Raw genomic sequence first — 26,520 nt, forward strand, 5'->3', positions numbered from 1 at the left:
CTCTGGTACCAGTGCCCATGTTAAGTCCTGTTGTATTATTGTGGGTGAGGAGTTGTTTAAGATTGGGTGGCTGCCTGTAGGCGATGAAAGGTCTTAGATGGTTACCAATGGTAATAGCTTAGTTTTGTCATTATATTCTTTCTACTGTTCTTGAAAAGGAAAGTCCTAGGTTCATTGGTTCCATGTAATCAAACATAAACACAGTACGTAGTACCTACATCATTATGACAAATATGAATCACCTCCAGGCATAGAAACTTTTGTAGAGAGACTATTTAGAAGAAAGTGTGTGTTGTATTACTTTATTTCTTTAATGCCATGTACTTACCATACTTTATTAACATAGGCATCTGTTGGAACACACAAGACTAGTGCATGTTTGTTGGCTATTTTTAAGTATATTTTTAATTCAAAGAACTCAGGATGGATAACAGTTATTCAGTAGAACAACCATAACAAAGTAACAGAAAGCACAGCATTTTTTGCATCTTTCAGCTGAACATATGTTACCAATCAATTACCAAAAGTCTATGTCAGCACCCAGGTTTTGAGCTGATGTCTAAGTGACAGAAGCATAGAAGCTGAATTGGAAAGGGCAGGGAGTTCTAAAGCTGGGGTGCCACAACAGAAAAGGCCTGCCCCCATGATGATGGTAGAATGCTGAAGAGATCCTTTGTGGAAAAGTAATCTGAGCTGGGAAAATACTCCACACCACTGTAAACACTTGGGACTCCAGTGGTAAAGTGTAATCAAGGAATACCCTAGAAGCAAGATCTGCTCTATTGAAGAGGCCTGCAGCCTTATCCAAAACACCTAATTCCCAGGCCTCAGAACTGTCCAATCATAGCATCTCCATCTTACTTGGATTCAATTTATTACAGTTGCCTTGAGTGCCTCACCCAGCAGCTTCATATATATGTTAGATACTACTTAGGATATAATGAAACCTTGCATGGACCAACTTCTTTGGGCTCAGGCAGAGGTCTCATCCCCCCAAACCACCTTCTGGAATCAACTCTCTGGATTGGAGTGAAAACACTCTGACGTTGTGTGTCCTACTCTGCCCCATGTGGTCAGTGGTGTTCGAATTAGTTGCAGTTTGTGGCAGAGAGTTCCAGTGGCCTTTCATCTGAACTGGACTTAAGTTGTCTAGTCACAAGTCAGAACAACAGTGCTGGACAACTCTTGGGAAATGTAATGGAGAAAGCAAATTAATCCTTCTTTGTTTCCTTCATATAAATTGTGCCTGTAACTTGTATTTGGCCATTCTGGGACTTACGCAGTGTCTGGCCTGAGCTAGTTTGGATGTGGTCGTCTTACTCTCCACTAGTAGCTGACAAATCAGACTTAGATTACTCACCAGCATCCTGGTACACTCTGGACTGCACCACCTCTTTTTTGGTGGTGGCAGTTGCACATCTCCCTGCTGCAGTCTACTCATCCTTAGGAGAACATCAAATATTGGGAGATGGGATAGGCTGGTGTTGCAGCGTTAGCTCTCCACATGTTCCTCTGATTATCTCTTGCTGCTCCTTCAAGTCTGGCTGCAGCTGACCTCTGTAGAGAAGCCCTAGAGCCAGGACTGATGTGGATGCCCAGTGTAGATATTTATCTTACATGCAATAGTTTTAAATTGTCATATGTAGTTGTAAACTGGCATTATATACATGTTAGCTTGTATAAATCACTGCATGGCATGAGTCATATAGCATAAAAGTGGTAACCTCAGAATTTAGAAGTGGAAGCTCGATCCAGGAGAATCCCTAGCCTAATGTGCATTTCCTTTTTTCTTTCCAATAGTCAACTATCATCACCTTAAATTTTATTCAGTCAGTGGGTTGCACTTAAAAACATGTTTGGGGGACAGCACTGTGTGTGTTCATTAAAAAGAAAAAAAGAATGAGAAATTTTACCATGTGATCAGTGCCTTAAACCATAGGAAAGAAGGCATCAGCTTTTAGGATTCTCTTGGCTCTAAAGTCTGGGGAAGTTTAAGATAGGCTTGGATAACACTTCAAAGTAATCATTGTAGTTTTTTCTAAAATTTAAATAATCAAGCAAAAGCACAACTAAAGCACTTCCTCTTTTAGTGGTGTCTGTTAAACAGATAAGTAACCTTTTTGTATTTTTACAGGAAGCTCAGCAATCTAATTTTGGCACTGGAGAACAAAGTAAGTGTGTGTTTATATTATTTATGTACTGAATTATTTCTCTCTGGTTTTTTTTAAATAAAAGAATTTACAATAAAATTACCTTTGGATGCTTTACTTGAAGAAAAGTTCTATTGATAGTTTTTCTGGTCTTGTGGCTAGGATGCCTGGCCCAATAAAAGACCTGAATCAGAATGTTAATGTGTTCTCATTTTATCTAATTTGTGTGTGTGTGTGTGTGTGTGTGTGTGTGTGTGCTTACTGTACCAGGAAGGTATGATTTGAGAATTGGTGCTTGTTATTTTTGTTCCCTTTGAAAGTTGTAGCACATTTTGAGAAACATTTGCCGTTACACTCTGAACGCTTTCATAACTCCTGTTTGTGAGAATTAAGGAAGTTCAGCTGGTTAAGGCACCCTGGAGAATGAGCTTAAAGTAATCTCTAGGAGAGAAGGATAAGTAACAGAACAGCTTCACTTCTAGCTTACTTGTGTTTCCCTTATTGGGACATAACTCAGAGCAGTCCTTGCCTGTCTCAGTAGCTTGTGTGAGACTGTGCCAATTTCTATTATTCTCTGCCCTTGGAGTGCTTCCATTCTTTAAACAAAGGCCGTTCTTTTTAAGAACTGGCTTTCTCCAAAATAATAATTATGACTAGGAATGCAGTCACTGTGAATGAAACGGGACTGCACCATTTAATTCACAACATCTGACTTAACGTCTTCTGTAACTAGGATAACTAATTGATTAAGTAGTAAAAGCATAAGTAGTTATTGATATACTGTGACTCCATTTAGATGGCACAGAGCTGATTGTCAAACCATTAGTTTGGCATTTGGGCACATATCTGTAAACTTGCAAACTATTTCCCCTCCTTCCTCACAGGGTTCTATAGTATGAGATAATTGTTGCTTTATTATGTGAATAACATCTGAATCAGACAAATTGGTTATTTCTAAGATTAACTGGCCTTTATACCAGCAGTTCAAATGGCAGATGATCAATATTTGATTATTATTTTTTCGAGCACCAGTTTAAAGTCTTGCCTCTCTTCTTGTTTTATTAGAAGAATTTTGTTGGAAAAGTGAACTTGAAAAGGTCACTGGGCCCCAACCTAGTATTTGTATCTTACATCAGAACCTCCAGCAAATGTGTGCAGCATCTGTGTGCATTGTTTCCTGATCCATAACAAGTGCATCTGTTTCCCCTCCCTCTCAAAAAGTACCACGCTGTTTATGTGGTTTGTTGTCAGTTGCTTCCATCTACTTAAGTGATTCCTGAAAATGGCAGGCCTTCTTCTGGTGGCAACACAGTTGTTGCATTGACCAATGAATTGCTAACATTGTCCAATTTCTTCAAACCATTGCATGACTCAACAACCCCAAAGTGTAAACATTTTCTCATTGAGATAGCAAAGAAGCTCAAAACCAGTTACATTAGGCTGCAGTCCTAACCCTGTTTCCCTAGAAGTAAACCCCATTGATTAAAATAGGATTTACTTCTGAAAAGACATTGTTAGGCTTGTGATGATAGTTACTAGGTCTGAAGCATGTGATATTTTAATTTAGGAAACATACGGTAGGATGAGGTATTTTGAAATGTTGCGCATTGCTTTTGCCTTTGAGAACAAAAGGTTCATTACTCACCTTCTGCAAGCAGGGGTGATAATGAAACTGCTGCTAAGATAACAGCATTACTAGCCAAATCATTAAGTAGCTGTGTGAAATAATAAACAGCACATTTTTGTCTGGAACAATATCTACTTTATGTTAAGGGAAGAACTCGTTTATATTTGTAAAACAAACAAGTCAAACTATTGAATCACTTCCTAGTCTGTGAATTCAGTAGTTGATTTCATGTTAGTCTTTCACTCTCTCTCTTTTTTAAAGAAACCAGGTAAAGATATAGCTAGAGTAGTAAGTTTAGCATGTAAGTCAGAAAAGAAAGGGCTACTGAATGCAGTGGTTTAGCCCAGTCTTGCAGTCTGCACCTGAGTCATGCTTGCCTCCATACGGTATATATCATTTGGGTGACATATATGTTTTTATAACTTAGTGTTCAGCAATTATTTTATCTTTCTCACCTCCAGAAAGATACAATCCTTCATCAAAAACATCTAATGTCCACCAGTCTAAATCGTAAGTATGTCCTATAATTTTCTTTGCAATATTTACAGTAATATTCTGAAAATATATATGATTGAAATGGCCATATTGATTCATAGAGATGGAACTGCTACTTTCAATATATGTTCACTTTCAATATATGTTTATGAGTGAATGGGATTTCTTAATCAGGTTAGTAATTCAACATGAAATCAGTGACTGGTGCTTCTTGATTATTTACTGCACAAGGACATCACTTTCATTTGAACTTTATATACCCAGGTGCACTTAATTCTCAGTACTTCACAGCCATAAAAGAACGTGGTTTACACTTGAGGAAGGGGGACTATTTTGGTCAAGGCTACACAATTTTTGCTTAGCTTGAGTAGCCAAGCCTAAATTTGTGATCTTTGCTCCTGACATTGCTTTGTTCAATGTCAAAGACAGTCTCCTCCAATCCAGCTTCAGTTTTGGAGCTGGAGAATAGCCCAGAGGTTGTTCCCATAAGAATAGCCTGCTGGACCAGGCCAATGGCTCATCTAATCCAGCACCCTTTTCTCACAGTGGCTAACCAGAAGTCTGTGGGAAACAAGCAGGTTCTGAGCACAAGAGCACTCTTCATCCTGTGGTTTCCAACTGGTATTCAGAAGCATTACTGCCTCCAGCTATGCAGGCAGAGCACAGAGGGCATATTGAGTATTCCCACAATTGCACTGGGATTCGAAAACAGTTAGATCACCTTGGCTGCCAGGAACAATTGTGCAGTCAGTCTCTCCCCAGTTCTGCTCCAAACCTGAAGCTGAGGTAGAGCATAGAATTGATTGGGCACTAGGCTGTTGAGATATACTGAGGACTTTGGCATCCCAGCACCAAAAGGATAACCCCAGTCTTCTTCTGAAAGATCACCTCAATTTTTGTCTTGTGCTTCTAAGCTTGAGGATGAACCCCAGTTCCTCTCTAGTTCTAATCTGGGACCTCTATTGTCACGTTTGCTCAGAGGGTGATGAAAAGCATGCTGAGCAGAATGGCAGACCCCCTAACTGACCTTCAGAAGTATTAAGAGTTAGCACACACCCCTCCCCTGAATTTATTCAGCAACTTAACTTGGGAAATAATGTCTAATAATTAGTTTTTGTTTGTAATACTATCCATGTACCCAGCACTATGCAGGGAATGAGAGGGCAAGTCCTTGCTCAAGGAGCTTACAGTCTAGAAAAATCCTGTATTCGAAATAAACATGGCATATTTGGCCTTAATAAAACTGACCTCATTTCCTTGCAACTGCAAATTAATTTCATTGAATAATAAGCAATCAGCACTTTTGGAGAGACTCACCTGGAGTGCCCAACTGTCTCTTAGTGCCCCCTTGGTAATCCGACTGCCCTTTAGGGGGCAGTACTGTCCACTTTGGGAACCATTGCTTTGATGAATGTCATTCTGCTGCATGAATAGTCCTAAACTAGATACAGCAAGCTAACATTGCCAAGCAACTTTTATTTTACTGCAGAGGGTTGAATAATTTTAATCGTATTTCTGTTTCCCTCCCAGGTGTGAATCAAACCAGACAAAGTAAGATGCTAAGTTCGTTATTGATGTCAAGTGTTGTTTTTAAATTCTTGCTAATACAATAATTTTATTCATATTTAGTTATATGCAGAATACACCCCAGCTCTTGGAGACTTCATAGTAAAGCATGAAAGAATTCAAGTTAATATCATTGAATTATGTTTTAAAAATATAGCAGTGATTCTTAAGCAAATGGTAAAACTAAAAATGACATACCATTAGTTTATGGCAGAATTTATGAAACCTATTCTGTATTTAGTTTCCCTGTCTCCTACTTTTTTGGTGTTGTGTGGGTGGTCATGCACAGTCTTTGCTCTTAAAATTTTAGTCTTAGCTTTTTTCAAAGTGCTGGCCTTTGCACTTGATGACTGCATTTTCAGTATAGTATTAATGGGTGGGGTGGTTGCAGCAGCAGCAGCATTGCACTGGTGCCTGTGAGTTCCCTAACCTTGTCAGACACGACTAAACAACAACAACAACAACTTTGTTAATTGGGATAGGATTCTGCCTAATTCAGGCCCACAGCATGCTCCTTCTTTTCTGCCTATATGTGACTTGCATGGTGCCCCACTCAGTGTTCCTACAGTGATTTAATGTCTTGTCCATGAATAATAACTTAAAAGTCACGTGCCCTAAGGAAGCCAATCCTCCACCCGGGCCAGGGTTTTTTCAGTGACGGCTCCGACCTGGTGGAATGCTCTGTCCCACGAGACTAGGGCCCTGCAGGACTTGATCTCCTTCTGTAGGGCCTGTAAGACAGAGCTCTTCCGCCTTCAATTTGAATTAGCCTGATCCTCTGTTACCTTTTCCCTTTCCTCTTTTATGAAGAAACCCTTTCTGGGACCCCACATTTAAATTATTCCCTGGTCTCCTTGCTGGCCCTAGTAGGACCAACTTGGCCAGTTAGCCCTGGTGATCATTTGATGTCTACTGACTGGGGTTTTGTTTTTGTTTTTCCCCCAAAATGACCCCTGAATTTTAGAATTTTACTTATATTGATGCTGCATTTTATGTTGTATTTTATGCTGTTTTTAAGTCGCATTTTAATCAATGTTTTATATTTGCTTTTAGCTGCCCTGAGCCCGGTTTTTAAACCAGGAAGGGCGGGGTATAAATAAAAAAATATTTATATTTATATTATTTATTTGTGTGTTTTCCTTGTTCCATCAGGGCAACTATGCTACTTAATATAACAGTTCTTTTGAGCCTATCTGCTTTTTGCATTTTGTCACCCACCACAAGGATGTTAAGTGTCTTAATTTCCTCTGTTGCCGTTGTAAAGGTGTAAGCGCTTTAGGATTTTCAGTATACTTCTTCAACGGAGCATCAATCCATTATGTAAAGGGGGGGGGAATTAACGGCAATCATCACAAATTACGTTAAATTGTTAGGATAGTACGGTATTATTTGGTTAAAAAAACCCAAACCATTCCTTTTTCTGTTTGTTCCTAGTGTTCTTATAAATGACTTGAAAATCAGCAGCAGCGAAGACAGTGATGGCGAGCAGGTTATTATTGTGTTTTTCTAAAATGTCTGTCCTGCCTTTCTACCAAGCTACACAGGGGAGCTGACAGCACCATCAAAATAAAGTAATACAAAGCACAACATTTAAAAAGGCAAAAACTAAAAATGGATAGAAACAAGCAACTAATACACTGTTTTAAAATAGTGTGGGAATTTGAACCCTGGGCTCCCAGTTCCTAACCCAATTCTCTTAACAACTACCTTACGCTGGCTCTCAGTTTTGACAGTGTAGGAAGGGCTAGCTGGGCTGCTTTGCAAGTGAAAGGGAGAAAAATACTTGCAAATGAACATGCCAATTGATATTCAAAACCTGTCAAACAACATTTGAAATAGTATAACCCAGCTGGATGGCTGATGGATCTCATATTATGTTTGTCCATAGCTTGTTTGTAAACTTTGGCCAATTATGCAATATTTTCCCTAGTTTTCATTCTTATAGATGGATAATGTTCATGTCAGTGAAAGAGAGCAAAATATGTTATTCCGGTACCCTTGCTGAGTGTGTTATACCTGTTACAAGGATACTAATTCTAGTTTGGATCTTTTATTTCAATTATAGGATTCTGATAAGACTGTGCCAAGAGGTACACCTGGAAGGTAAATATTGGTTGATACACCTGGCATTATAAAACTATGTTGAACTGGTAGTGCTGTAACAATTTAACTGTGGGAATTAAGATGTCTGTTTAAAGCAAGAGCCAATTAGGATTTCATCTTCAATTGAATTGCCATGGCTCTTCAACTGGTTGGGTAAAACATTAAAATATTTCTTAATACTCTTATGTGTAAACTATTTTATCCATAGTTTGAAAGTAAATATGGATAAAATCCTACAGCTTCCTTTGATTTTTGTTCTACCCCCCCCCCCCCAGTAATTCTGAACCTTCCCAGCATACAAGTGAAGGAGCAGATAATTCTAGGGATGACTCAAGCAGCCATAGCGGATCTGAGAGCAGTTCTGGTTCAGACTCGGAAAGTGAAAGTAGTTCAAGTGACAGTGAGGCAAATGAGCCATCCCAGAGTGCGTCTCCTGAGGTACGTTTTTTTTCCCTCCTTTGCATGTGGTCTTCATATTTCCCATATGTGTCTATAGCAAAGCAGTAATGTGGCAAAAGGGGGAATATGAATGTTAGAGACTATGCACTGTTTATACCCAGCTTAGTAATGTTCATTGATCTTCTTTCATTTTAGAAGCACTCATACCCAAGAATTAAGGTGGAACAGGACTTCCTTTGTGTTCAGAAGTATACATGGAAACACAATCCAGCATGGCCTCTGAGCTTCTGGGACTTGTGGAATGCTTAGTGCATTGTCTATAGGGAGATAATATGAGTTCACACTGAACTCCTGTTCTTGTTTCCACCTTGCTGTGGAAACAATGAAGCAAATCACCATTGCTTTCTGTGAGAAGTTTCTTGCTTCTGTCCTTGGGAATTGGACAAAAAGGGGCCAGGTGGACCAGAGGTTAGGCAGGCTGTGAATCATTTAGTCTGCAGTCAAGACATGGAATATTACATTGGCAATTTGGAGAGAAATGTAAGGCAAAGGGCTCATGCCTAGCAGCTTAAAACTATTAGTGTTGGGGAGCATGTGTGCCATGAGGTTAAAAAATTCCCTTCACTGACCTATGCAGGGTTGTTTCAGGCAGAAGGAGATGAAAATATGAACTTCCCCTTTCCCACTTTCTAGACACCACTACCACCTATAGAATAATAAAAATCTCAGCCAGCTTCTGCTCTATGCTGGCTGGAGCCTCCATAGTATTCCTATTTAAGGCTCCTGCTAATGTGGTTCCCAGGAAGTGGAATATCCTTTTAACATTTTGCTGTAGGGTCTACTTGTTTGTTTTACAGTTAACTAAGTTAGCCATGGAGTTTGACAGTAATCTGCTGCCCTGAGCACGGGAGCAATTGATCCCAGATGAGTAGATAAGTGGCAAGCTGGCCCCGTTTCAGCTTGATGAAGAAAACCTAGCACCTTGTGGCAGCCCCCCTCTCCTGTTGTGACATGGCTAGGCTGAATAGAGTACAAACCATACTTTTCCGTCTATAAGACGCCCCCTTGTGTAAGGACCCCCTCCCATTTTAGGGGACTAAATTTTAAAAAAATGAGGAATAATTTATTATTGGCCAAGTACATTTTCCAACATACTTGGAATTTGTTTCAGCTACATTGCAATGTAAACATACAGACACTGTTCCTCTCACAATACAAAGAAGCAAGGAAACCCCACCCATAATTTATCCCCCTTCAGCTATACAACTATGAATTTAACAATTTAATGGCACAAGGGAAAAAACTATTGTCGCGGTCACTCTCTCAGACCTGAGCAGCACCCCCGGACGTTTAACGGTCTATTGGTAACTGCCCCAACGACATATGGTATCTCCGCTGCCACCAGCCAGTATTCACTCTGGCAATGAATAACTCACTTCAGATTCAGAGTGGTAAAAATAAAACATAAGTTTCTTTATTGTTTGTACAAAGCGTAATGGTTTCAAATGACTTGGTGAAATGTTTAATATAACTGTATGGTTATTCAGATAAGTATATATCAACTCTCTACCTAGTATTCCAATAACTATCCCTAATGCCTCCTGTTTATTATTCACTCTGCTCTAGCTCTGATCATTGGCTCTATCTCCCTCTCTCTATCCTTCCCTAACTCAACTCAACTCAACTCTCTGACTTCTAACCTCTAACTGCCTTTTCTATCCTCTCTAACTGCCATCCTTCCACACTCTAATTGCCTGGACAGCTCCCATTGGTCAAGCTCCTCCCTGCCAAGTTAACCCTTGGAGAACCTTTAGGGGTGAACGCCACATCTCCTCCCCCCTTAATAAAGTTTGAATCAGGAGGGTTAACTTAATACAGTTACTCTCCTGTTCAAACAGCAACAGCTCAAAACACATAACCTTTATAACTTTTACATTATCTCTATCCCGTTTATCTTTTTTTTTTTTTAACCCATTTCACATTCTCCTTACTATCGGCCTGGCCGATTTTGTATATGAACTCCTGTAGCGACGTCCAGATGGAAGTAAATCAAGCAGATGATGACCGGGATGTTGAGCCTCTCCCCCCACGCAGCTGCGGGCAGGAAACACTCCCTAGATCGTTTGGTGTGTGCAGTGGCATCGGGTGAATTTGCGCTCCCTCCAGCCATCTGGTTTGCAGGAGTGCAACTTCCCCTGATGCCGCCACACACGGGAAATGATTCAGGGAGTGCTTCCCGTGTGCAGCAGCATTGGGTGAATTTGTGCTCCTGCCAAAGAGCTGGCTGGTGGCGTGCAGCTTCTCCCACCCCCCCAATGCAGCCGCGGGCAGGAAACACCCCCCAGATTGCTCCCCACTTGCTGCGGTATCTGGGGAAGTCACGCTCCCGCCAACCAAATGGCTGGCGGCACAGCGCTTCTCTCCTCCCCCCCCCATGCTACTATCCGTGCATTGGATGACCCCAGTCTTTTGACTTGATTTTTGAGTCAAAAAACCTCATCCAAATACACGAAAAAATATGGTACTTCAAAATCAGATGTTTCTTCAGTATTCTATAGCAGTGTTTTTCAACCACTGTTCCGCGGCATACTAGTGTGCCGCGAGATTTTGCCTGGTGTGCCGTGGGAAAAATTGAAAAATTACTTTATATATAGTCAATATAGGCACAGAGTTAAATTTTTTAACATTTTCTAATGGTGTCGTGCCTCGTGATTATTTTCATGAAACAAGTGTGCCTTTGCCCAAAAAAGGTTGAAAAACACTGTTCTATAGCAACAGAGGAGTAAACTGCATAATGGATGGCCACATTCCAAATTTGCAAGCTAGTAATAAAATGTTTCCTATTTATTCTTTGGTGCAGCTTGTTAGCCACTCGGGAAATGGAGGGAATGTAGGTATTGACTTTTAAGATTCCCTATTTTTCTTCCTTTAGCCGGAACCGCCTCCAACAAACAAGTGGCAGCTGGACAACTGGCTGAACAAGGTGAATCCACATAAAGTATCACCAGCTTCTTCTGTGGACAGTAACATCCCATCAACACAAGGCTACAAAAATGAGGGTAGAGATCAGAGCACAGGGAGTGGATATGCAGATCAGAGTGGATCTAAAGAATCAATTTCTTCCACTCCTGGGAGAGATTCAAAAACCAGCCAGAAAGGATCAGAGAGCAATCGGGGCAGACAAAAGTCACCTGCTCAGAGTGACAGCATGACCCAAAGGAGGACTGTAGGTAAAAAACAGCCCAAAAAGACAGACAAACCATCTGTGGAAGAGCCCAGAGGGGGACTGAAAATAGAAAGTGAAACTCCAGTGGACATGACAACAAATATACCCTCTAACAGACACAAGGCAGCCACAAAAGGCTCTAGAAAGCCCAACATAAAGAAGGAGCCCAAATCTTCCCCTCGGCCTACAACCGAGAAAAAGAAGTGCAAGGTTGCAAACAAGTCCTCCCAGAAATCCAAGGAATTCATAGAAACAGATACCTCATCCTCTGATTCTGATGAGAATGAGAGCTTGCCTCCTTCATCACAAACCCCCAAATATTCTGAGAGCAATAGGACTCCTGTTAAACCCTCCATGGAGGAGGATGACAGCTTTTTACGGCAACGAATGTTCTCTCCTATGGAAGAGAAGGAACTCCTTTCACCACTCAGTGATCCTGATGAAAGGTATCCCCTTATTGTGAAGATTGACTTGAGCCTCTTAACCAGAATACCAGGGAAGCCTTACAAAGACACAGACCCATCAAAAGTTGAGAGGAAGAATGTGTCTGAGAAGCATCCAAGGGAGCCCCAGAAAACATCCTCCGACAAAGGTTCCACCAAGGGCAAGCGGAAGCATAAGTTAAGCCAGGTCAGTTTTCAGTATGTCGTTTCAGTGTCATCATTTAAATGGAGGGTTAAGGGAGTAGTCTTTCAAAACCTAGTATCTTCTGTGCAATCAAAGATGTGTAGAAAAATGTAATGAACTGATTTAGCATTTTTAATTTTAGTTTTAAGGTCAGTTCCATGAAGGAAAGAAAAAAATTAAAAGAATAAAAAACATTATAATTAGTTGCAATAAGTAGTCAGTAAGTAGTCTGACTAAAATGTATGTTGGTATTTGCTTGGTCTTTAATGTGATTGGAGCAATATATCCATTAGTCAATCTATGTGCTAAACTGGAAGCTAATCGGTTTAGAAGGTAGTGAAATATGGCAAACTACACCCCATACATTGTTTATAGATATATGCTGAGAGGATTTAATTGTTACATGTAGTCCTGTGTTGGTAAGAAAATGGGCTTGTGTGATCTTATCCATTTCTTGCATTATAGAGTTTTGCAACTTTATGGCATCATGCCAGTAGATGCCCTGTTTACATGGATAAAAATGTCTGCCTGAAAGTTACGCAAGGGAGCCTTAATCACACTTGTAGGCTTGGTTGAAAATTTCTTTGGTGATTCTTCTTTTGTGAATGTTTTGCAGACCCAAGATAAGACTTTGGAAGTTTGTCAGTATGCAGTGGCTATAGTAAAGCAGCTACACAATCAATGAGTTGGTGGTGGCTTAAGAAAGTTATATGTGTTAAAAACTGTGCTGAATTTGGAACAAATACATGGCCATCTGTTTGGAATTAATGGCATGCATTTCAACCATTCCCTCTTGATAGTTGATCCACAGTTAAGCTAGCTATTGTTCGAGGACTCAAAGTGTCTTAAAAGTTGGGAAGGGGGGAAAAAACAGCACAGTAAAGATTGAGAGGCTTGGGTGAAATCCAGTGGCATCTGTCCAACAGCACAGCAGGCATTGTTGGCAGAAGTTGTTCCAGATTCTCCTTCCCTACATCTTCTGCATGCCTCCAAAATCTTCTCCAGGGGGTTGGGCGATCCAGTGGAGCAAATTGGGAGGGACTTCGGGGAAGGCTGCAGGAGGAATGGGAAGTCCCGTCAAATAAGTGAATGACCACTGTGCAGTGATGGCTGTGGTCAGTGTAAGAAACTCAGATGTATAAGCTAGGCACCAAATGGCGTCTTAAACCTAGCTTGCTGTCACCGCAACGGACTGTCTATTCGCCAGGGGGTTGGACTAGATGACTCTAGGGTCCCCTTTCAGTGCTATGATTTTATGATCTCAACTGCTTTGCTTGACTGTAGCCTGTCCTTAAAACAATTCACTTGTCCCAGTATGCAAGAAGGAGAAACACACACAGTAGAAATGGAAATGATATTAACTGTGGACTAAGGCAGATGTTTTTAAACTGTGGACGCCAACCTGGTGCCCAGGAATATCCTTGTAGGCGTAATTGGACCCATGCCAGTAGCAAAACACACCTGGGGAATATTGAACACTGGCTATTGCCAATTGTTTGTTCTGTCTTCCAACAATTTAAATACACTTAGTTTTTTTACCTTTAATTTTAAAAGTGGGGCAAAATGTTACCTGAATGAGTGCACAGTGTTCACACTCCACTTCTCATATATATGAATTCAAACAGTGAACTCCCCCCCCCATTTTTCTTGTGTAAAAGGCTTCATTAAATAATTCTAGTTATTCTTGTTATTGTGACTGTGTTGGTGGGGCCGCTCTCAATTTAAGCTGGCTCAGTTGTGTCACAGCTATTGCCAAAATCCTCTCAGCAACTATATGAGCAATCTTGCATTAAAGGGTAATTCGGATTAATAAGATATTTATAGAGTGTTTAAGGCATGTCTCAATAATTTTCAAAATCAGGAATTTACAAACTTACTGGCATCATTCCTTTTTGTTAGTCATTTGTAATGCTATTATATGTGTGTATTTTTAAAAACCATGTTTTATCACAAAATGACGTCAATAGACACATCATATGTCAGGGCAATAAGCCAAGGTATAAACAAAGGAGGCAGGAGAAAATTGCTGCATTCCAGTTCAAACACTTCCTAACTTCCAACTGTTGCTCACTACAAAAGATTCTTCGTAGTCTTCTAAGACTACATGAGACTAAGCATCATTGCAGGCCAGAAACAGCAAGAGAGAGAAAGATGTTGAAATAATCAAGCTCAGCCCCGAAGGGATCCCTGCTATCTCCCAATACTTTATGATGTGGCCATCTTCCTATATCTCTGCACCTTAAGAATTTGTTGCAAGCAACAGTAATTCAGGCAACAGTAATTTTTAAAGTGGGGGAGGGGCACTAGAACTATTGTCCCATAACCAGCCTGCCATGCCTTCTTTCACTGACCCGTGGTGGTGGTGGTTACAAAACAGAACACACATGCTGCAGTGTTCCCAGCAACTCTTCTTTCTCCTGTCTCCCTTTATTCTGTCTTTGCCACTGTTTCTGGAGCCTTCAACTCTCATTGGACCAATTCTTGGCTAGCATTCCCTTTGCCTTCAGGAGTACTCAGCTTTCATTGCCCGTGCTTGGAGGTGACTGGGAATTACCAGAGGTTCCACCAATCTCCTACAAGTTTCATGAACAGCAAAGAGCAGAGATCTTTTATTATTATTATTATTATTATTATTATTATTATTATTATTATTACAGATTTTCTTGATTTACAAAGGTAGTGCAATGTCTCTCGTATTTTTTCCATGTAACATTTTTACAAGTCAGTTTCGTTTGTTGACACATTAGGAAGGAAAGGGGGAAAGAAGTGGGTGGGATGGGGAGATGGGTGGGGTGGGGTGACAATGTTTCTATTTTACTTAATATATGTAGGGTTTGGTGTCAGCGTTGTTTGCGCAGGTTCTCTATTCGCTTGTGCTCCTTTGGTGGTGAGAGAGGTCGGGGTTGGTGTAGGGTGTGATTGTTCATTTGTGGTTGGCTGTGGTGGTCTTTGCTTTCCTGTGTGAGTGGGGTGGGGAGTGTTTTTGATCAGGTTAGCCATACTGATTTGTATGCTGTTGATAGATTTTTGTTTTGTTGGGTTGTGTGTGTGATGAAGGTGAGCCATACCGGGGTGAAGGCGTCTTCTTCTATTTGTCCCCATGTCCGTTTCAGCTTACCGGTTAGTTTTTCTAGTAGGGCTGTTTAAGAGCAGAGATCTTAGGAGTAATTTAAATCAGTTAAGAGCCAGTGGGGCAAGTTAGGTCAGATAGCAAATTAGCAGGCACATCCCTCTTACAGTGGCTGTGTTTGCATGACCAAATCCTGGGTTAATAAGTCAGGACATGTATGAGCTTGGTGCATAGGCAGTTTCTCCCTTTTGTTGCCTCTTGGCTTCTTCCTTCAGACAAACAGTTAATCATAGTTTTAAATTATATGTGAACTGAGAGCCATGGCTAATGGCATCCAAATAAACAGGATTCAAAAGCCAACTTTAAACCAGCTCATGCATATTCTGACTTGTTTTCCAGTTTTGCATGGCAAACTTGAAATCTATATATATTATATATGTTACATATATTGGAAGACTTGCAGTGCTGCATCACAACCCTTTATTTGCATGAAGTCAAATAATAACCCCCATGGGAGGATTTGCATGAAATCACTATCCTGGATTTGCATGAAATCAGGATAGAGGAAAGGAGCAAAAAAGAAAGTAGAAGATGGACATACAGGAGAATGGCTTTAAACAACAGCAGAGGTTTGAGTAAAGCAGAGATGGAACCAAGCTGAGGGGGGAAAGTGGTGATATAAACAGTGGCAGAGGTTTGAGTAGAGTGAACAGGGAGTAACACTGAGATAGGAAAGTGGCAGTTTAAAACGTTTTGAGTACAGTGAAAATGAAACTGGGAAAGGTTCTGTTGCATTAGCTTTTTGGGGTTTTCTTCTCTATTTTCCTTACCTGCTATTTCTCCATGTTAAAACTATTAGGGGTTTTTTGTTTTGTTTTTAAAAACACCTCAGTGTGCCCTTCTTCCTGATTTATTTAAACCTCTGATGTTGTTTAAAGTTCATTTCATTGTCCTTCTATTCCTGCTTTACTTTAAATTTCTGCCGTTGTTTGAGTACAGTGAGAAGAGAGAAGTAATGAGGTGGGAGGAATGGCTGCTTTAACCTTCTTCCATTCCTTAGCTGCCTCATGTGATATGGATCCCTCAAGTATTCCACAGTACCTTCCCACAAGGCATTTCACTCTTGGTACTGCATGTTGCCTTATTGAAGTTCCATATTCAATATAGTAATTTAGAAGACACATCAATATTTGGACAACATCCTTCAATGGAATTTAACTTTCCCTCACTAAACAAGCTTACAGGCTTCTTCCTTATAATTCTGTTAATCCAAAAGATGCAGTAACATGTATCATTATGGGATGTGTGCACCAAGGGAGCTGCAGAATAAGAGAAAGGACAAGGCATGGAAATTGAGTGATCTATGTTCAAGAGCGAGCTTAAAACGTGGGAAGAGTAAAAGGAAAAAAGGAGTGAATGTGAAAATGGGGTGCCAAAAAGGAGGTAATAGGAAGCATAGGCATGGGGTTAAAGGTGAAAGCAAGGAAATTAAAGGTTCTGCAAAATAGAGGAGAAGGGGAAGCTCTAGGGTCTTAATGAGGGGGGGTGGCAGGGGCTTGGTAAGCAGAGTGAGCAGGGGCACAGTACCTAGTACATTTATGTTATTTCATTTATATTTTTACCACGTTAATGAACACCCTTAAAAAGTAATTTAATGCTTCATTTTTCTGCTATGAAAGGTTTAACGTGCATTTGCAAGGAGCAGTTTACAAATAGTAAATGTGTATGTTGCTAAATATTAAAGTAAGCCTTTAAATTGCACATTTCTTAGCATAGTAAATAGGAATAAATTTTCACTGGTGAGATCCAGTATAGAGACTCTCGTGTCAGCATGACAAGACCAGTTGCTGTTTTGACAGTCTATAGTGAGAGTAAACTGAGCTGTCACATTTTTGCATGCATGAAGCTATTAAAGCCACACTTAGTTCTCCTTGTATTGCAGGAGTATGACATCTACAATACTTCAGCCTTATGTTCATTTTGTCAGTAGGATTTATTGACACTATCTTGTACAGTTCCTGCAGGGAATGTTTTTATTACTTGCTGTATTATTATCTTTATCCTGTAAATGGCTTGTTAAATCATTGTGGTGGTCTGTGAAACATAGCTGCACTTATTTAATGTGAGATCATCAAACTTTGTGGTTGTTTCATTTTAGAATGCAGAAGAAAGCCGAGGCGTTGAAAGCAAGAAAACTAAACTAGAAGAAAAGGCTTCTTCAGCACACAAAACATCCAGTAACAGAGAGTGAGTGCCTGTCTACACTATGTAAGATCTGAAATGCATGAAGCAGAAGGTTTGCTCAGAGCACACACTTTTAAAAGTGGTCCATTTGCACACAGAGTTCCAGTAGTTGGTTGATCAGTTACCCCTGCAGAATTGTCAGATTGCTTTCTTTAAAAGAAATCTCAATTTTGGGTTGACACAGCACTTGTTCAAAGGTAAAATGGGGGGGGGGGGTGTATACCTGCTTTTAGCAAGTATTTCTTATAAAAAAGCTGGCATGTCAAATGCCCCATCACACGTTTAACATTTGGTAGTTTAAATTGCAGTTTGTCCATTCTGAAGAGACAGCTTATAAGAGCTCCAATTTTTTTTTATAAGTGAGCACATTTCTGGATCATAGCTCATTTTCTCTACCTTTTTTGATCGGGGTCACCATCCTTTCTCAAGCAGTGGGCATATTTGAATTTTGAGAATGCTTTGGCCACCAGTCCCAAAATGGCTGTGGGCCACTGATTGACCATCATTGCTGTAGAGCAGGGGGGGGGGAGAGACTGGGGACCGGGGACCTGCAGCCCTCCAAATGTTGCTGCACTACAATCCCCATCATCTCTAACCATTTGCATCAAACAACATCTGGGGATGGGGCTGTCACAAGCTCCTATTCTTGATTTAGAGGAAGATTTTTCTGTTTAATGTACTTTTAGAGCTGCCATATTTTCATCAATCTTACATGGGATATTTTTGCTAGTGTTACTTGAACCATGGAATGGGTTTGCATAGGCTCGTGGTGGCAATAACTTGCATTGATTAATTTTTTCCCCTTCCCCGTGGGGCAGATCATCAAAGCAGAGTGCGGTTAAGGAGAAGGATCTTCTTCCATCTCCAGCCACAACCCCAGCCACCCAGAAAGATTCCAAGCAAGAGCATGGGTCTCGGAAGAGAACCGTCAGTCAGTCGTCTTCCTTGAAATCGAGCAGTAACAATAACAAGGAGACTAGCAGCAGCAAAGGTAGCTCTTCTAAACAAAAGAAGACTGAAGGGAAGGCCTCAAGTAATACCAAGGAAGCAAAGGTAAAAAGATTATATGTCCATCATAGTTTTCCCTTGTCCATAACCTTTCGTTTGCACTTTTTGTAAAACCAAGCATATAAGCCTTCTTCAGAAGAAACCCTTACACGTTGAACAAAAAATGGGAGCAGTGCTGCATTGACTGACCTGACATCACACATGCTAGCTTGGCTTGCCCTCTTGTCCATGCCTGCATCACAGACGTTTGCAAGGAGGTAACCTTCCTGTGTACACTTGTACCAGCAAAGGCATCCATGTAATCTGGAACCAGTAGAATTTCAGGTTGTATGGATGCCTTTGTTAGTACAGCTGTAAGCACAAATGGTTCCTCTTTGCAGACATTCATGCTATATGCTTTTAGACGTCAGAGGGTGAGGCTTGTTTTCCACTCAGACATTGTAGGAGTATTTGACTGTTTTGTCTGGCTAAGGCTAGAATTTCACAGCTTTTGAGTTCTCTAATTGAGACATGACAGCTTGGGGTTTATAAGATACCTGTTAGAGCAGGGTGGTCCAATGCGTGGCCCAGGGGGTGTATATGGCCCTCAAAGCCTTTTGGTGTCCCCCCCCCGGCATCATTTGATGTCCCCTCCAAAAGAGAAGGCGTGAGGGCTCTGACAGGGTCCTAGAGTCTTCTCATCTCCTTTCCAAATCCTAGTTAGTGCTTTCTCAGCTTTGGGAAGGAGGTAGGAGGACTCTAGGACCCTGCCAGAGCCTCACACCTCCTTCCCAAAGTGCAGTGCCCTTTTACTGGGATTTGGGAAGGCTGCACAAGGGCCGGTTGGGCAGGGGGGTCAGATTTTGACCTTGCTTCCCCCCACCCCACCCCACGTGACAAGGCAGTGTGCAGCCCGTGGATTGTATGCTGAAAAAAACTTGATATGAAAAGTTGTACCACCCTGCGTTAGAGGAACCTTTGTGGACATGAGCACACCTTTAAGTAGACAACAAAGTTGATACGTCGTGTGCTGCAAATGTTACTCTGAATTAGAGGTTTTCTGTTTATCAGTGGTCAGTGTTTCATTAATAGGAACATAGTAGTAGATAAACTAGTAAGTGAAAGTAAATTTGCTTATGCCTCAGGCAAAACTGGAGCATTGTAGAAACTAGGACAATGGGAGGATCTTAGAAAGTAAACAAGTGGCTAAATACTTCACCGAGGAATGTAGCTGCAAAAGTCTTGATTTTTTGAGCCAAATAGAGTTGGACTAAACAGTGCCTTCATGGGGGAAATTCCAAAGAGCTTGTGTATGTGGCAGGAGTTGGTTTCTAATAGATTTTTTGGCACCCTTCTTTTAAGTCTACACTGAGTCATGTCTGGACCAATTTAAAATTAGGGTAATTAGTATCCCCTCATAGTTCTGCTGGGTCTTAATAATCCTCCTGCTAGAGTAGTATTGATGTGTTCTATTAATGCATTAGCCTAGTTGGCTGAGTTTCATTATTGAAGCAGAATTTGGTTTATCTGTTTTGTAAACAGATTTAACATACAGAAGATGATTGAAAGAAAAACTAAAGTTGAATAGAAAGAAGACTATAGACTCCCCTCAGATGTTAAAAGGGCAGTGTTACGCTTCTTGCTCCCCATGTCCCCTGTGAACCCAGTTCCAGGTGAACCCTTAGGAGTCTCAAGCTAGAGGGTTTTCTTTTTCCCTGTCATTGGGCACCTTGGCTATCATGCTTCTCTGTTTCCTTGGTTTATCAGCTCCCATTGGCGTAATTAACACTAGAGATCCTTTGTATCCCCCTGCCTTTGTTTGTTCCCTCTCATGGAGGAAGTACAAGCCAGTTAAACTTGTGTTGTATGAAGCTCCCTCCCTTCCTTTCACACCTTCTAACTCTCATTTTCCTCGTGACTTCACACAGACTCGCAGGTTCAAGTGCACACACAAGGTTCCCCTCTCTCTCTGTTTCATTCCTTGTAACATTTCTCTGCCTCTAGCTGTTTTTCTCTAGTTTCCTCACTTACAAGCTCTCTCTCCGCTGCTTCTCCCAGACGCCAATCAGCCCATTCCCCCCTTCCTTTTCCCTCTCTCTGTGCCTACAAGCACACACAGTTGCTTGTTCTGCTGCGTTTCCCTCTTTTTGCTTCCACTTCCCTCCAGAGTCTCTCGCTGTTGGTGAGCTTTAGGACCCACCCCGCTGGCTGCTTGTGGCTCTTTAATCCTGACAGGGTGGGACAGGCCAGCGCCCTCAAAGCCCTTGACACCCCCCAGCCTCCCAGCTGGGCCCCTCCCTTCCCGGGCAGATTGACAGCTAGAAAGGCTGCTTCTCTGCTGCCGCCTCTACTCACAAGCGCAAAAGTACGGGAGGAATGGAGAGGTGCTAAAACCCTAGGAGTGGGGTTGGCACATTGCACCTCTGCCTTACTGTGATGTATTTTAAGTTCAAGTTCAACAGGGGAAACAGCTGTTGGAGGGTTGGAAGAAGGAGAGAGACATAACAGTGATTACGGAGAACTGTTGGGGACGTGGGAGCAGTGATAAGAATGGTGGGCATCTGCAAAGTTTGCTGTAGTTATTAGATTTCAGAACTTTGGCCACCCTGGAACTTGTAGCTTTCTTTGGAAAAAGGTATTGCACCTCGTCTGGAAAGTAAAATATATTTGGTTGCATGCTGCACTGTTACATAATGGCAATATTCAGCCGTTGCTCAGGCATCTGACTGTAACTTGATCCTTCCTGCATAGTTCTACTGCGGCATAGGTTGGAACAGCACTGAGAACGGAGACCTAACAAAGCTGTATAGCTGTGAGCATTAGAAAATGCCTAATAAATTGTATTAATTATATGCAAACAATAACAATTGGGTTCCTAATTGAAAAGTGCCCCTGTTGTGTTTTGAATCTGTTGGAGTCCATATGGCAACATCTGTGTCGGTCAAGCTGTATATGTGGTAAACATGAATGACGGTACACATCTGGATTGCATTTAGCCAGCCTGAGCTCAGCAAGTGAAGCACAAGCAGTGAATATTTGTTCTCCAAAAATCAGTGTTTTAACTAATTGTGGTCTGTCTTCTTTCAAGGAGAAGCTTTTAAATAATTCTTCAAACTGCCCTTCTGCCTCCACCATGACTACAGATAACTCGAAGTCCCGGAGAGCAAAGCTAGCGTTTGATGACAGGTGAGAACAGATAGAAGTCAGGCAGTTGGTCTCACTGTTACCAAGAATGTGTGATGAATATTTATACTGACATTTATATGTGTCGTTCATTTTAGTCTTTTTGCCCTGTCTTTCTGACATGATAGTTTGGGTACCTTTGCACTCATCTGTTGCAAGAAGTTGCAGCTGCCAGGGGTGAAATGCAGCATGATGCTGTCTATTTCTGCAAACCTGCAGGTCTTCTCTGAGCTAAATTAGTTCCCCTCTCCTCCCAAAAATACACTGTTCTCCAGAGAAGGGGCACAGCTCAATGGCACAGCATATGCTTTACATGAGAAGGGTCGCAGGTTCAGTCCCAGACATTTCCTTTAGGGAGGGCTGAGAAAGATTCCTGTCTGAAACCCTGAAGAGCCTCTGCCAGTCCTTGTAGATCAGGGGCTGGGACCACCAGCCTGCAGGCCAATTTTGGCATGCCAGAAGATCCACTTTGGCCCACAAGGCCATTTTCCTTAAACCATGCCCACCAGTCCAAACATGTTTTGTTGTGGAATCGAAGGCCAGTACCACGTATCTGCTGTGCAAAGCTAGTAACACAGACCCAACACCAATACCAAAGCAAACGTCATTCCTTTGCTCCAGTACAGTGAGAACACATTGCAAGCCACAGTGCCACTGTGTGGATGCAATGCATTGTGCCGGTGCAGGAGGGGTGTGTTGTGAGCATTGTCAGGCCAGGAAATTAGGGCTCCTCACACTGTACAGTGGTACCTGTAGTTGCAGACCTAATCCGTTTCAGGGTGCCATTCGCACCCCAAAAAGTCCACAACTAGAGCGCCTCTTCTGTACATGTGCTCGGCACGATCCATCGCTTCTGCGAGTGCGCAACACGAGGTATGACTGTATCCTGCATGCTGCTAGAGCAGCTTAGAGCTCCTAGATAACCCTTCATAAATGGGAAAGGCACCAAAGGGTAAGACTGCTCTGATATTATCAGGCTCATAGGTTTCATTTTATGTTGCAGGACTTACTCAGCAGATCACTACTTACAAGAAGCAAAGAAATTAAAGCACAATGCTGATGCATTGGTAAGGAAAATGCTAAACTGTTGTTTACTTAGAGGCATTGCTTATTGTCCTAGGTTGACATGACCCCCCCGCCCCAACTATTTTGCCTGACACTGTAGTAGTAATCCTCACTTTTATTAATTGATTATCAAAAGGCTTTATATTTCTTCAGTCTGACAGGTTTGAGAAAGCTGTGTACTACCTTGATGCCGTAGTGTCGTTCATTGAATGTGGGAATGCATTGGAGAAAAATGCTCAGGAATCAAAGTCCCCGTTCCCTATGTATTCTGAAACTGTGGAGCTGATCAAGTAAGTGATACAGAACATGCAACAAGCATTGTCATCAAAATGGGGGTTAGGAGCTCTGGCGCGAGTGCCTTAGTAAAACATTGAACAAAAATATTCCACTCTCGGTATTTTTTATCTTGGGGTTAACTGCAGATTTTTTGGCACAAAGAATAAAGCACAAACCTCACATTTTTTCATTAAAGAATTGTGAATAAGAACTGAATGTTTTGACCTGACAATTGTTTACATTACTTTTTGGTTGCAGGTACACTATGAAACTGAAGAATTACTCAGCACCAGATGCTACTGCAGCAGACAAGAGGCTAGCAGTGCTGTGGTATGTACAGTTTGAGCAATTACAGTTAAATAGCTTTGAAGGCAGACTATACCTGTATAATATACATTTTGTGATAAGGAAAAAAGCAAAGCTTACTATTTAGCCCAATACTGTTTGTTCTTGACTAGCAACAGCTCTTCAAGATGTCAAGGAGAAGTCCACGCTTCTACTTGGGATTCAGTATCACTTTAATCTTCTTTGAATTCTACTGTTCTAGTACTCTTGGTTATGTTACAGAAGTGCACTGTACATTTCTCATCACATAGCTGCCATTGGCAATATTCCGAAGTAATAGATATTTTACTAGTTTGCTGTAGTCACTGCATTATTTTGTGCTATAAAATAATACATTTAATATTTTACTCCCCCCAGTCCAATTTTTGGTTAGTCATGTCATGTTTTATTATTTGTTTGCATAATTTCGTAACAAGAAAATTTTATATATGATGGTGTTATTTCTTTTACTAGTCTTAGATGCCAGTCCCTGTTATACTTAAGACTTTTCAAACTGAAGAAGGAGAGTGCCCTGAAGTATTCCAAGACATTGACTGAACATCTAAAGGTAAAAAACAAGTTCAGTGTAGCTTTAGAAAGAAATTGCCTAACCCAAAGGGTTATTCATTGTGATCATCATTCTCCTCTATGTGGGAATGTTTTTTTTTGGGGGGGGGGGTGGTATAGTTAAACTTGATGAATTGTGTAAGAAAGACATTTCGTAGTAGGCGACTAATACATTGAATGAATAATAATAACTCCCATCATCCCTGACATCTGGCATCAACATACTTGGTGACTCTGCTGTATTTTCCATATTTTATTGTACAATTTATTGAATGGGTTGTTTTTCCTCAACAGAATTCCTATAACAATTCTCAAGCACCATCACCTGGTATGGGAAGGTAAGTGTTTCTTTTATACACAATACTGGATTGTATCCAATGATGCCATTCAGAAAGGTTTCCGTCAGCAGAACAGGGAGGAAAGCATTTTTCAGCAATTACTCCTCCATTCTGTGCTCCATAGTCGTCTCTGGAGAGCCACACAAGCTTCTGGAGCAGATTTGGGGTTTGGTGCAGCAGCATGAGGAAACACTGAAAATTACTATCCTCCCTGTTTGCTGATGGAAGCCTTACAGTCAGTTGAACAGCACTGTTGGATACAACCAAAATGAGAAATTTAGCTGTTGATACTTGGATCATCATCAGATGTGGTGGTTTCTGTGTTATATTTGTTCATTTTCTCTAAGGGTCTGTGCACTGTTGCATTCTGAGGCTTTAATGCGGTAGATTTTTTGCTTCTAGAAAAACATGCAGATTTTCATGATTTATTTCCATTTCTCAAAGGACTGTATTCAGTCTCCCACAAATTGAGAGGGAAACGCACTAATAATTAACAGACAAGATTATCACATTAATATTACTCGTAGCACTTACTGGAAGTATTACATGGTTTAAATAAGAGTTTGCATGTCTAGTACCAATAATATATTGGCAATATATTTGTATGTAGTATTACATAAACCTTCAGGAAGATTTCGCCCTCTCTACAGGGTGTATGAATGCAAAAGGATGCTATGTGGGTGGTTAATATATAAGTAATGGGTGACATCAATTATAATAGTTCTAATTGTCCCTATAGAGTGAATGTCAGAATATAGTATTAATATTACATAATTTTGTCAGTATCACGTATCTTCTCTTTTGGTTTAATGTTGATGGTGGCAAACAAATGTGTGTGATCATTTTAATTATTAGCAAACCAGTCAGCATGCCATCTCCAGTCTCTCCGAAGTTGTCTCCAGGAAATTCAGGAAATTACTCTTCAGGGTCAACCAACCCTTCAGGGAGCACATCTTCAGTTACTATTCCACAACGGATACACCAGATGGCAGCCAGCTATGTCCAGGTTACTTCCAATTTTCTGTATGCCACTGAAATTTGGGACCAAGCTGATCAGCTTGCCAGAGAGCAAAAGGGTAAGACTTGGCTGCGTTAATCTACCATCAGGTTTGGTCACATAGACCATGACATTTAAAGTTTTGTTTAATCAGTACTTCAATTATTGCTGGTGCTGGTTCACTCTTCAGATGCACAAAGATCAGAAGTGGGTTTTAAGCTCATTCAGTAGAACATACTTAGAAACCCTCCCACAAGAACCCTGTCTTGTCTGATCACAGGGAGAGTTTCTAAGCTCATTCAGTGCAACCCTCTTCAGACACTCACTTGTCTGGAGGACCAGCCCATAAAGCCAGTGGATGTTAGGAGACAGCTCCATCCCCATTGTTGCAGCTCATGTATTCAGCTGTCTGTTTGTGGGAGTGGGGTTTATTGTTTTGTATTTGTTCTAACCTTTTATTTGTGCTTTTATCCTGTATTTTTATCTTGTGAACTGTCCTAAGATCTTCAGCGGGATATCAAATCCAAACTCTTCTTCTTCAGTTGAAAGGCAGTGTGTGTGTGTGTGTGTGTGTGTGTGTGTGTGTGCGCGCGCATACACACACACATCAATATTTTTTTCTATATAGGCATGTGAAATGTTCTGAGGCTTAGAGAAAATTGACCAATATTAGGACTTATTGTTTCAATGTTATATGAAACTTTGAGCACTTTGTTCTATCTAGAGTACACTAAGATCCACTCTGTGAACGCTTAATATACAAACCTTCAGTTACCTGCACTTGAAAGATTTCTACCCTAATATCACTAAATAAACATCTGATTCAGATGCCCCAACATACAAATCAGTTAGCAGTTGCTCAGAGCCCAGAAAGGTTCTCTGACTGAGTGTGATCCCTGCAAGAGTAGTTAGAGATTCAGAGAATCAAAAGTTCTCCATCCCTTGCTTTTTTATTTTGTTTAGCATTGCAGTCAGAAAAAATACTATTTTAATGTGAATTTTCCATCATTTTAATCTTGGGGAATATGTTGCGTAAAGGTATATTTCAATCTGGTTGTTTCTTCTTTTCTGTAGAATTCTTTGCTGAACTGGATAAAGTGATGGGCCCTCTGATCTTTAATGCAAGTGTCATGACAGACCTAGTACGTTACACAAGACAGGGACTGCATTGGTTGCGTTTGGATGCCAAGTGATAACTGGACTGAAGAAATCTAAAGCATAGAAGATACTTTTCTTGCTGCCTCTGATTTTTTTTCAACACTGTGTCATAAAAAAA

General features: G+C 41.0%; 1 protein-coding gene across 2 annotated transcripts in view; it reads left to right on the forward strand.

Annotated features, from left to right (window-relative positions):
* The window catches only part of AFF4 (AF4/FMR2 family member 4), a 50,302-nt gene extending 23,782 nt beyond the window's left edge, over nucleotides 1–26,520 (forward strand). For both annotated transcript variants that reach the window (XM_033140039.1, XM_033140038.1), the window contains 17 exons: nucleotides 2,135–2,171; nucleotides 4,239–4,287; nucleotides 5,803–5,823; nucleotides 7,273–7,327; nucleotides 7,904–7,941; nucleotides 8,217–8,379; nucleotides 11,273–12,196; nucleotides 17,422–17,510; nucleotides 18,326–18,560; nucleotides 21,583–21,680; nucleotides 22,681–22,744; nucleotides 22,896–23,032; nucleotides 23,277–23,348; nucleotides 23,817–23,910; nucleotides 24,204–24,247; nucleotides 25,103–25,323; nucleotides 26,319–26,520. In XM_033140039.1, coding sequence (XP_032995930.1) covers nucleotides 2,135–2,171; nucleotides 4,239–4,287; nucleotides 5,803–5,823; nucleotides 7,273–7,327; nucleotides 7,904–7,941; nucleotides 8,217–8,379; nucleotides 11,273–12,196; nucleotides 17,422–17,510; nucleotides 18,326–18,560; nucleotides 21,583–21,680; nucleotides 22,681–22,744; nucleotides 22,896–23,032; nucleotides 23,277–23,348; nucleotides 23,817–23,910; nucleotides 24,204–24,247; nucleotides 25,103–25,323; nucleotides 26,319–26,437 — 2,460 coding nt within the window. In that variant the 3' untranslated portion in view covers nucleotides 26,438–26,520. The remainder of the gene's footprint in view (nucleotides 1–2,134; nucleotides 2,172–4,238; nucleotides 4,288–5,802; nucleotides 5,824–7,272; nucleotides 7,328–7,903; nucleotides 7,942–8,216; nucleotides 8,380–11,272; nucleotides 12,197–17,421; nucleotides 17,511–18,325; nucleotides 18,561–21,582; nucleotides 21,681–22,680; nucleotides 22,745–22,895; nucleotides 23,033–23,276; nucleotides 23,349–23,816; nucleotides 23,911–24,203; nucleotides 24,248–25,102; nucleotides 25,324–26,318) is intronic.

The sequence above is a fragment of the Lacerta agilis genome, chromosome 2, assembly GCF_009819535.1.
Source record: "Lacerta agilis isolate rLacAgi1 chromosome 2, rLacAgi1.pri, whole genome shotgun sequence".
NCBI lineage: Eukaryota > Metazoa > Chordata > Lepidosauria > Squamata > Lacertidae > Lacerta > Lacerta agilis.